This window comes from Falco biarmicus, chromosome 9 (genome assembly GCF_023638135.1).
Source record: "Falco biarmicus isolate bFalBia1 chromosome 9, bFalBia1.pri, whole genome shotgun sequence".
Lineage (NCBI taxonomy): Eukaryota > Metazoa > Chordata > Aves > Falconiformes > Falconidae > Falco > Falco biarmicus.
The window spans coordinates 43,523,264-43,535,030 of NC_079296.1; the positions used below are offsets into that span (position 1 = coordinate 43,523,264).

Below are 11,767 nucleotides of genomic sequence, written 5' to 3' on the forward strand. Positions count from 1 at the left end.
CACAGTATTTGTTCACAAAAGAAACGTGTTCATTGCAGTGCTATAAATCAGTTGACCTTTGTGGAGCAGTCTTTAGAGATTATGCCTAAAATTTGTATGTCTGCAAAGCTGTTTATAGTTCCTGGTAATTTGCAAGGCTTCACAAACTTGCTGGCAATTCTTAATGTTTAGTTTTGCTCCTTAATATGTTGTATGCCAGAGAGGTTTCCAGTCACTCAGAAGTACGCCTTTCTTTCCTGACTTGCTTGCTGTATCACTAACTTTCCCATGTTCTTTTATTTTTAATTAGAGTATTTATAATGCAGCAGGTATCACATGCCTACTTTAATTCAAGACTTTTTCCCATCAAGTTAAGAACTGATGGATCCTGACATTTAAATTGATATTCTGATTCGTATGGTTCTAAGTAGACATTTACATTTTTGTTGTTTTCAAACATTCGGAGACTATTTAAAATTTGCTTTTCTGAACAGCTTTTGGTAGTTACATTGAGACAAACAAGCATCAGGCTACCAGCTTCATTAGTTTTCTTTCTTAATGCTTTTTATTCATTGAGCATTTATTTTTCCCCCCCCCATGCTCATTGATTTCCTGACAGTTGTTTTTTGATTTCCATTAGATAAAATGGGCTGCCAAGTACAGGTTGTCAATATCAGAAGTAGTTTTTACTGCAGGATCTGATCGTGCTTGATTATGATTATGTTAGGAAGGTTTAATAAATGCTTTGATTTGCATAAGGTCTCTTACTGGATCTGAACTGTGATATTCCATGTGTATTTTTTAATGTCTGGGTTTCTGATAAAAATAAGGCTCATCTGCTCTAAGCCATTATTTGTTCAACACTGGACTTTTAGAATAGTGATTGCTCACTGCAGTGCTTTACTCCCTCTGCCTGTTGGTCAGAGCTCAAAACTGAAGCACGCTGACAGAGACCACCAGAGCTGAGCCCGTTTGGTGAGGCAGCCCATAGGGAAAGTCTTCGATGTAGATCAAGAAAGGAGCCACGAGATATGTGGTGCTTTGTAAGTTGGCTAGGAACTCCAGGCAAAACAAGAGCATGTAAGGGTGAACATTCTCTCAGTTTTATTTTAACTTAGTATTTTAGTTTGAGCTTTCACTTATGTAACTTTTCCTCTGGTTTTTGGTCAGTCTTCCCCCCCCTCCCCCGCCAGAAGTCTGTGAGAATTAACACTTAACAGCACTGCTGCTGTGAGGAAAAAAAATCTAAATCTATGTGTGCACTCTCAAGTCTTCTGCTATTCTTCTGGCAGACCTTACAAAGACAGACGTTGGTTTAACTTGCATTTCGGTTACTCTTTTTGTAGAACAGCTTGATTTCTTAGTTGACCCTGAAAAATCAGTAAAGACAATTAAACAGCAGTGATGTGCTATGGATATGGAGCTAGTCGTTTAGTATTTGATACTCTACTCTGAGCTGATGCTGATGAGAAACAAGATGGCTTCTTTTTTTTTGTAAACTATGAGCAACGAAGGGTACAGTAGTTAGTCATGTGTGCTTTTGTCAGAATAGAGTTGCATTTGGTGTGTGATAAACAAATGAAGTCTTTTCTAGTTTAGATATTCCCTGCACAGTCATAAGTGCTAAAGTTGTTTCTCCCTTATGTTCTAAAATGCTGTGTAGGGTTATTCTAAACTGCAAATACTCTCAATGGTTTCACTTCATTATAAGTAAATTTCTTACGCTGGTGAATAATCTTTTACACTTCAAAGGGAGTCATAAATACTTCATTTCAGAACATGTCTTGGTAAACTCTGAGATTAGCAGTATTGCAGTTTCACTGAACCCAAATAAATAGCTTTTGTTGACTGCACAGGCTTTGCAGTGTATTGCAATGACAAAATAGTTTTCATAGTTTTAAAATTTTGCTTTTTCGTTTAATGTTCCTAAATATACACCCTTGTCCTTTCAGAAGTAGTATCTGGATCTGTAACAGAGGCTTCAGAACCACCAAAGTATTTGATGTAACTGGATAAGCGCCATAATGCATTATGGTATTTTATATTTTTTTTCTTTTTTCTAGTCATGAATTAAAGAAACTGAAGTCTTCTTAAGGGAGGAAAAAAATTATCTGGCTTAATAAATTAAAGGCCTGGTATGTAAACAAGCTGGATTCCAGCTAAGTTAAGGATATTTCCACAAAATTTTAGTATAAACTTAAGACTCTCAATACTGAAAAAAGTATGTTTATATGATTGGAAGGGGTTGGAAGAGCTTATCTTTTCAACCAGAGGATAATTTAGCAATTAATAGCTGCAGGGGCTCTGTTGCAACTGTCTGAAGATGGGAAAAGTGTTGTTTTATTGAAAATGCAAAGGAGATGTTCTGATGAGGCATCTCATAAATACCTAATTTAACTACTAATGATTGTGAGAATGTAATCTTTAGCTGAACTGGTGTTCTTATTTATCTGAGAAAATAAAGTTCAATGGGAAGACTGCCATCAGCTTTAAAGAGACCCTTGTAGGGTTAGTGGAAGGAGAGAAAAGCATGTGCCTTGCGTCATGGCAATGCATACGATAGTGAGGTGCGGCCGTGATAGTACTGCAGTTCTGAGCTTACACAGCAGGCGATGACACGAGGAGCATTGGGTGCTTTGCCCAGAGCTGTGCTGCTGTGCCTGCAGTGGTGCGGTTCTGCTCTGCTTGCCCCAGCTGTGTCTCTGCTGCCACGTTCCCCGCACAGATCTCTGGACTTTGGCTGCACTGCCGCAACAGTACTGCAGGAGGGGAGCCCCTGGCGATAACATTCTTTCCTCTGGATAAAAGGGATGTATAGGGCCTCTGAGGGATAGTTGGGTCCCCAGAGGGATTTGTATTCTGCTTCTGCCACCCCTGCTGGGTGATAGAAGAAGGTGTGTCAACGCAGCCATTCCTTCAGGTGTGAGTCCAGAAGAGTTAAATGGGATCTCATCAGCTGAGCGCGAGGGGTAAGAGAGACCACATCCCTCCAGACCCCTGTACCACAGGCTCTATGGCTCTTCCTGCGATGCTCCTTTCTGTACTGGTAGCACGAGATTTTCACATGGTGTTGTATATCATCAATGCACAGAGGATTGTGAAGCCTGATTCTTGACAGAAATTTTGAGCCTCATTTCAGAAGGTTTACAGCAATTCAAAGTAAGCAGGAGAATATTTTTAATATCTTCTGTAAAGTGAAACTGCGTTGTTTGTTTGGAATGAATAATAACATCCATTAGGTTCTGTTCCCCTATGCAAGCTAGTTAATTAGACCCTTTAAAAGCTGAACTGCTGAAGCTTTACCAAGTCCACAGCTGGTTCAGTAGTTTAATTAAAATATCATTCCCAGACTGAGATTAATTTCACATGTGAATAGTGTAATTTATAATTTTAGCTATGGGTTTACAAGAGGTTTTCTTGATTAAAGAATGCATTATTTTATTAGGTTTCTGTTTGAAAATGTGAAAGAATCTTGAGCTGAGCTATGAGCAGCTTTCTATTTAGTTTCCAGTAGCAGGTGGTAATGCAGCATGTGCACTATTTTATTTAAAATTAATCTTACTGAGACAATCACATTTTAATTACTGGGTAGAAAAGGAAAGAATTAATATCAGAACTGCACTCGCAGACCCTGAAATAAGACAAGCTGCACCAGATTAAGTAGTTGCTGGGTCCATTCATTTCAGGTAATGTTACAACAGTCCAAATAATGTGTAATTGATTGCATGCATCTGTGACACCCCAGCCTCACAGTACTGTGAAAAAGCTGCGTTCTTGCAAGAATTTGGTGCTGCCTAGAGGGGTTTTGGTTTTCCTTCCCCCCTTCCTTCCTGGCTGTATGGTCTAGTGCCCTCTCTTGCATCAGCTCTGGCGCTTAAGCAAACCCTTTACTCAGGCAATTCAGCTGCTAATCTGGCAGAAAACAATAGGCTTTTATTCTTTTGTGTGTAACTTTTCTGCCAGGTTTGTGAACGGAATTGGCTCAGTGAAATATTTGAGCACTTGAGAGCTGCAGAAAAGTCAGGAGGTGGGTGACAAGGGAGAAAATGTAGCCGGACTAGAGCCACTTCCTGCAGTTGCAGCGGGTCATTATTCAGCTCAGCTGGACCATTGGTCAATACCCCAGGTGATTTCTCAAGATGAATCTTCAAAAGTCTGTTTCCAAGATAGGAAGCATTCTTTCTTTTCCATATAGAAGAACAGAGTCTATTTTGTAATGTTAGCTATTCACAGAACTTGGGATGCAGTTTGGCCCAGCGAGTCTGACATAAAGCTGGAACTTCAATAACCTGAATTGCATTCCTGGCATCGCCACTCACTTCTCATAGGTCAGAAAGAGCCGTTGTGTTCCACGCTGCATACCTCTGTGGTGGGTCAGGTGGACACCTTCACGCTGCACAGTAAGAGGCTGCAGAACCACAGAGCTCCCCTGGGGAGCTGAAAGTTGGGTCAGCACCTGCTTTGTGTGGCTGCTCTGTGTAGTGTACTTTGTGCGGTGGGGGGGTTGGCTCCCTTCCTTCTCAAGGGTGGCAGAGAACGGAAACTGATGTGCTAGCGGGTGCTTTTTACCCCGCTATTTGTGACTCTATGCAAGCAGCTTAACCCGGGATGTAAGATGGTGCTCTGTCTTTATGCTGTCACCCACGTTTATTGGATATTAATGGCTGCATGCTGCTGGGGGCAGACACGGACCGAAAAAAAAAACCCTTTCATTTTTAAGCACATTGTTCATCTGGAAGGTAAGTGTGGTCATCACTATTGACTCCAGCAGAATACTTCAACACTCTGAGCTGCAGTGCCCAGTATTCTTTTCTTTGTTTTAAAAGTGGAGGTAATACTTATCTAACCACGGTTCAAATTGCTTTGCAGCATTCACCTGGAGATGGGTGGTATGATTATTTGCTGTAAACTTAGGCGGTGTTTTTCCCATCAGCGAACTGTTTTGTTCCGTATTTATGGGTGTCATCTTTTTTGTGGTTTCAGCCTTAATACAGATACTGGCAGCTGCTGAGGCTGGACGTGATGTTGTTTATTTTACCTTTGGAGATGTGGAGCTGATGCGGGATATTTACAGCATGCACACTTTTCTCTGTGAGAAGGGCCAAACTATTGGTGAGTGTAAAGAAATCTTTTCATGCAGTAAAGAGACTTAACCATCTCTGTAAGTGGAACTTGTCCCATAAGAATTATTGTCATCAGGTCCTGAACACAAGCAAATGGGTCTGTGTTTATTGTCCACTCTGGAAACAGGTGCAAACTCTTCTGATTCAGGGTCAGCTGCACGGTGTTAACCTGTTAAGACTTCTAGAATCCCGTTCTAATTCACTTGGGAGTTACGCTCCAGAATTTGGAAAATACAGTACATGGGGTAGACAGAACATTTGCAAAAGTTTTTTAATATAGTTCAAAATGCTTTGAGGAGGGAAAATCGGCTTACGCATTCTTGACGCAGATGTGTCTCACAGTGGTTCTGCCTTGATCCTGAAAGATGTGGTCAGACGTATTATCTAGTAGCAATACAAGAAAAGCAGTGTATCCATTTCCCCACTGTAATCGTTAAATGTCTGGGACAGAAGCACAAAGCTAGGTAATTGGCAGTATGTTTGTAAGTAACATGTATGCAAGCCTAATGTTCGGATAGCTTGTGTAGAGAGCTCAGCAAAAAGCTGAGGGAGCCCACCCTGTGTTCTGAACAAACCTGGATACGCTCACGTTCCCCTTATAGAGCTATCTGCCTCCTCTTTCACTGCTCATTTAAAGAGATGTTCCTAGCCACTTCCTCAGTGTGAGTGTTCATTTCTAGTCTTCATTTGCAGTCATATGTTCTTCCTATTGTATGATCTTAATGTTTTTTAATTATTTCTTTTTCTTTTTAAGGGGACATTTATAGGCTGTTACTGAGATACTACAATGAGGAATGCAGAAGCTGTTCAACTTCAGGACCAGATGTCAAGCTGTACTCTTTCATCTACAACGCCATTGAGTCCTATGCAGATTCTACTGATGATGATGATGAAGAAGGAAAAGGGTTGTGCTTTGAGGATTAAAATAAATGTATTTGATCAGAATATTGTTCATCTCCTCCCACTGGTATATCGTGTGAATTGCTGGGTACAATGTATGCATTGGCTTGACTAAATATATTATATTGACTGCATTGATAGTTCTGTATAATACCCAGGAAAAAAAAAATCCCACCTTTGAAAGATTCTTTTTGTTTGATGGTTGCATACATGAAAACTTTGTTCATGCGTACAGAGAAGATTTCTTCGGTAAATCTGGTTTGCATTATACCTTGTTAAGAAGGATATTTTCAGTAGTATTTCAGTCAGAGATTGCTGGAAGACTTCAGAAGATTTCTCTGTACTCATTTGTCCTTATTTTTCGGAGATCTTGCCTAGATTTCTCATGTAAGTTTAGTGCTGGAGTACAGGCAGCCACGTAACTTCTGGGATGATTGCAGAGAGAAGCGTTGTAATGATCGTTCTTACTGAAAACTATCATCATGTGGTTATCTCTTAAGACGGCCATGGTACCATCATTGTTCTTACCAACTTTTTCATTCATTTCCCTTAAAATGTCCTGGTTTAAATCTATTTTTTTTAATAAATAGCTAAAAATGGAAAAGAATCAGGAGGAGCTAAAGTGCATTTCATAACTGCATGGTCTTTATTGAATCAGACATAAAAGTTATCATGAAGAAGTAGAGAAAAATCAGAAAGTATGGGAGGGTGGGAAAATGAGAAAGGTGACCAAAGTTAGAAGCAGAGGGGAATATTTCCGCGTGAAACTGCAATGCCATTTGTTGGTGCTATCTGTTACAACATTGAACAAGGTCTTAGACATGTTGGTATATCTGAAGTTTCTCAAGGGTCACCGCTGTTGGCGATAGTCATTTGAACTAAGGTCTGCTAGTTGTGTTTATATTGTCATATCAGTTCTTCTTTATTGCAGTATGCATATATATGAGCATAAGGTCCCCATGGGATAACGTGAGTGAGGAAATGGCAATCACTTGCATATCAGTGGGGGGAAAGTCTGCGGGCTACAGATAAGAACGTACCATCTTGTTAGGACTTCACACCCGTGTGTCTTCAGGCATGGGAATGATGATGAAGAGAGGGCAAAAGATGTGTAGAACTGTGCTGTTACTATCTCTGTGAATACCAAATTAGTGTTGCTGTAGTACACTAATAGTTTACAGAAAAATGAAGATACATCTGTGATAAAACTTTCAACATCTACATACAGGGCCAATCCAATGAAATGTTTGTCTGTTAGTTGTTTAAGCCCAAATTGCTAAGTTTAGCCTTTTCTATGTTAGATTTTCTGGTCCGTCATGGTTGCTGTTATGAGTTTAGCAATACAAGTGAAAACTGCAGCAGGGAATGTAGGGAGCTAAGGCTCTAGTATCAAGAAATTCTTTTGGCTAATGTCAGGTAACACTTCTCCAAGCCTGAAACACGACATGGTAATTAAACGCTGGCAGCTGTTGGCGGCCTGGCTTACAATAAAGCACTTGCTGCTTGAGCTGCTCTTGTGAAAGCAATAGCAGAGTCTGGGCGATTTATAAACATCTTCGGAGCGCTGCACCTCTGCGTTCCTGCTGAGCGGGCAGCCTGGAATTGTGTTGCTTGGAAGGTGACAGACACAGCAGTTGAGGGGTTTATTCTTCCCACCAGCTGTAGTTTTCTCCCATCCATTACAAGGAAAAGATTTGGGTTAGAACGTCAGGCTTTTTTCTGTGTTTACAACTTGTGTCCTCGGAGTTAGCAGAAATCTTTTCTCCTGCTCCTGGTGTTTCAGTGTTGGCTCAGATTCTGGCATGGGAATAACAGTGTTTCGTAATAAGTTCTTATTTGGGTGTTTATGTTCAGCTGTGGTAGTGCTTCTAGATGCATTGCTGATGATAAATGTACCCTGTTAATTAAGACAAGTGATGAAAAATTGGTGCTATCTGCCAAACCTTCTTCATCTTACTACTCAGGATTTCCTATAGAAAAGGTGGACAGAATTTGTTCCTAAACAACTGGAAGAAAATACAGCAAAAACCTTTAGGTGGCTAGACATGACTTCCTCTTAATTGTAAGTAAATACATCTTTATTAGTGCAATATTAATTTTCATTGTGAGGGGAAATGATTGGTCAGGTATGAAAAATGTACCAAAATAAGATGGTGTAAAATTCTACTTCAACTCTAGAAACAGAAAAAATGTATTTAACTTTGGAAAGATTCTCTGAAGATCATATTGTAGGGTGTCCAGTTCAGAGAGTTTTTGCAGCGCCAGGTGACCCCAGGATGATACCAGTCATTTTTTGTAGTCTGTAATTTCACCGACACCCGAGAAATTTCTAGTATGAGGAAGAATGCCTTTTATTTGAGATCATTCTTTAGGACGTGTTTACCATATGTTCCCATACATTCCCCCCCTGCCCCCCTATCCCATCCCATGAAATATGACAGGAGAAAAGGAAAGTAACAACTTTTCTGTTCAGAATGAGTGTGATACATCCTGCATTCTACTGTGTCCCCCGTCTTGTAGTGGGCAATGGTGTAAGAACACTCTGAATATGACTTTGATCACAGGCAGGCTGAAGATTGTATTTTTCTTGGTTGTTTTGGTGTTTTGTCTGGTTTTTGTTTTGTTTGGTTTTTTTAAAGTAAAATAGCCCAGTGTTAACAAATAACAACAGTGTTACATTCCCATGGCTTTCGAATTTAATAAAAAGCTAAACTGCCCACAGTGCTGCATGTGGAAGCAGGAATTTTGCATTGGCCCGGTACATATTTCCCCCCCCCCCCCCCCCCCCCTTCCACCTGCCACTCCATTTATAAACCACCTGAAACTGATTTTTTTTCTACCTAGAAATGGCTTTTGGTGCTCGCTCTGAAGTAGCGTGGAGTGGAGATGCCGATGATCTCTTTGTGCAGCCTAGTAAGCTTCAGTTTTACTCTTCTAGAAACCTGTTTATGGAGTATTCCGATTCTTGGGGTTTTTTTTATTATTTTAGGGATGTTTGCTATATGATTTCAAATAAAAATAAACTTCCTACCAAAACTTTTGGTTTATATTTTTTAGCACTAAATTGAATGCTTAATACGAAACAACAGGCAGTCATGTAGATTGCAATGTTGCCTCCTAGTCAAGTTTGGTGTCTGAGCACTTCGGTTGTTTTACAGCTCTTGCACCCAAATTCCTCAGTTTTGAGGTGTTCTTATCTAATGATGAGTACCCATTACTGTATATATTAATTTATAAACTGTTGAAGTGTTCCTGACATTCTTCTAAACTTACAGTTTATGCACCCTTATATTATATTGATTTTTCTGGATCTGTATGCTAATGTTTACATGATTTTGTAGGAATACGATTAAAAAAACTCTGACTGAAGCGATATTGTGTGCTTTGTCTCATAACATACTTTCCAGGAATGAGAAATTCCAGCACATTTTAATGCCAGTGGCACAATATTACAGATAGTTCTAGCAATAAATTTAATAATTCCAGTATTTTGACACACAGAATATGGCTAAATGATTTATTCTTACTGTACAATATTGTAACAGTTGCTCCCATCCACATAGCAACGTAAAAAGGAAGGAACTACTGTAAATTGGAAGGGTGTTGGCATGAATGTGAGAATTCATACGTGCGTATGGGCATAGGGAGATGCTTCAATGTTAATTCCCAGTTTGCTTATTTGCTTCTGGTAAGCAAGCAAGCAATTATTCTTTGAACCTTATGAAGGCAATGTAACTAAATAAAAACATATAAACCCCTAAACAGATATGAGTAATGAACATGTTGCATAAATGTTTGCATGGTTTATAAAAGTGGGAGCGACATCCTCCGAAGGGAGATGATATAGAACTGTTACTCAAAAATCTTGTTTTAAGCCGGTAAGGAACTAATTTTTTTAGTATTGCAGAAAATCAGGATAAAGTACAATTTCTGATTGCTCTTAAGGATTTAGGTTTTTCAAGGTTTTTAGAGTTCGGCTTTTTGTTGTTTTGTTTTTTATTTAATAAGCCGCACTTACTAAAGTTTATAGTGTTGACACCAAAGGATTCAGTGTGTCGCACAGCAGCAGTGGCAGTCACGAGGACGTGGGCCAGCAGGCGTGCCCGCAGAAGCAGGACTGAGCAGCTTGGCTGTGGCGGGGCAGGGCGCCCCGTGTGACGCTGGCTCTTGCCGCACGCTAGGTCTCGGTGCGTCCTCAAGCAGTTTGTCATTCCTGGGTGTAGGTGTAAATGTCCAAAAAGGTGTCCTCCTCTGTAGGTGGTGTTTGGCTATGTGTGGGATAATCTGGAGATGACAGGCTTTTGGTAGGGAGGTAACTGGGTAGAGGAGAGACTGTGCCCCTGGTGTTGTACCCTGCAAGTCCCAGGTGGTGGGGACGCAGAAGGTGCTCACTCCACTGCTGCAGAGGGGAAGCAGCTGCCAGTCTCCTGTCCCAAGCTGTCACCAATCTAACTGTGATCAGCGGACACCCTCAGGAATATGCGTTATTAATTGTTAAAAGCAATTGGAGCCTGTGGAGATAACCCCTTAGGGGCAAAGCACAATTGCAAGGGCTGCTTCCCTGTGGAATTTTCCCAGTCTTCTCCACGGCAAACCACTGGCCTCCCACCCATGTCATACTTGGGTGGTGGAGTCCCAGACGAGTGAATGTCACAAGTTTTGACATTTATGTTCCAGCCTGCATGCTCGCAGCCTAAGCAGCTTTCTATGACAGAAGGATGGACAGATGGATGTCGGACCTTGGGATACCAAAAGCTGTTGTAAACTCTGTTAAGGTTCACAGATGTATTTGTGTATTAGCCAGCGTAGGGTGATGCAATATTTGCTCTGGATGGATGACTGGGTTTTTTTCCTTTCTGGTTTTTTTTTTTTGGTTTGTGGGGGTTTTTTTGTATCTGCAAAACATCACCTTTCATTGTTTTGTGGAACAGTTTTAACAAGAGTGAGAACAGCCATAATCGTGGAAACTGCAAGATGCCACAGTTGTCTGAAGCTGAGGGTTTTTTAGCTAAGAACTGAGCATTTATGATCTTGTTTTGTGCTAATAGTATGTCATTTTCACTTATCGTTGCGTAAGTGAGTGTGACCCAGAAGCTGGATAAGAGGTATCTGTCACTGGTAACCCCATTACAGCAATACCATCAACTTCTACTTCACGGAGCTGTCAGCCGGGGTTACCTGACAGTTCTGGTAAGTGGCACTTGGTGCGCAGTCAAAGGCAGCATGGGTATGTGCCGAGTCCTCGTGGTAGCGCTGCGCCACCCTCTTCTGATGTTTGCTGCAGAGGCTTGAAGAAGCTGTCACAGCCCCCAGGGAGCACAGATCGTGATGGTCGATCCGCTGTAAATCTGCCGAGCCGAGGACAGCGGCTCCTGCGCGCAGCAGAGATGGCGCTGTCTTTACAACGCCACCGGGCTGGCTGCTATCCGCAGGTCACACACCTCAGCCTGACAGGCAGCTTTGCTCTAGATCAAATGGAAAAAGGTTTGCACTGAAAATCCTTTCTGTAGCTTACCTGCCCAACAACAAGAAAAAAGAGAGGTTTTAGTGTTTCGGTTTTTTAATGGTAAATTGAACAGGTGATACTAAAAAATGGGAGATTTGTTCCCCCCCCCCCCCCGCTTTTTTTTTTTTCCCTTTTTGTGTATCTAAGAGGACCACTTTGGTCCCAGTTCTCAGAGCAGCAAAATACAATGAGGTAATTTCTTCACTGTGTGTAAAATGATAAAAGCATGCCTGATTAAGTAAAGGTTACTGAAAAGCCC

General features: G+C 41.0%; 1 protein-coding gene across 8 annotated transcripts in view; it reads left to right on the plus strand.

The window, feature by feature from the left end:
• The window catches only part of PARG (poly(ADP-ribose) glycohydrolase), a 71,114-nt gene extending 61,739 nt beyond the window's left edge, over window positions 1-9,375 (plus strand). For 7 of the 8 annotated variants that reach the window (XM_056351815.1, XM_056351808.1, XM_056351811.1 and 4 more), the window contains exons 17-18: window positions 4,963-5,091; window positions 5,857-9,375. In XM_056351815.1, coding sequence (XP_056207790.1) covers window positions 4,963-5,091; window positions 5,857-6,026 — 299 coding nt within the window. In that variant the 3' untranslated portion in view covers window positions 6,027-9,375. Of the gene's footprint in view, window positions 1-4,962; window positions 5,092-5,856 lie in introns of those variants that run through there. The other variant, XR_008823896.1, reaches the window with a different exon arrangement.
• The last annotated feature ends 2,392 nt before the right edge of the window (window positions 9,376-11,767 follow it).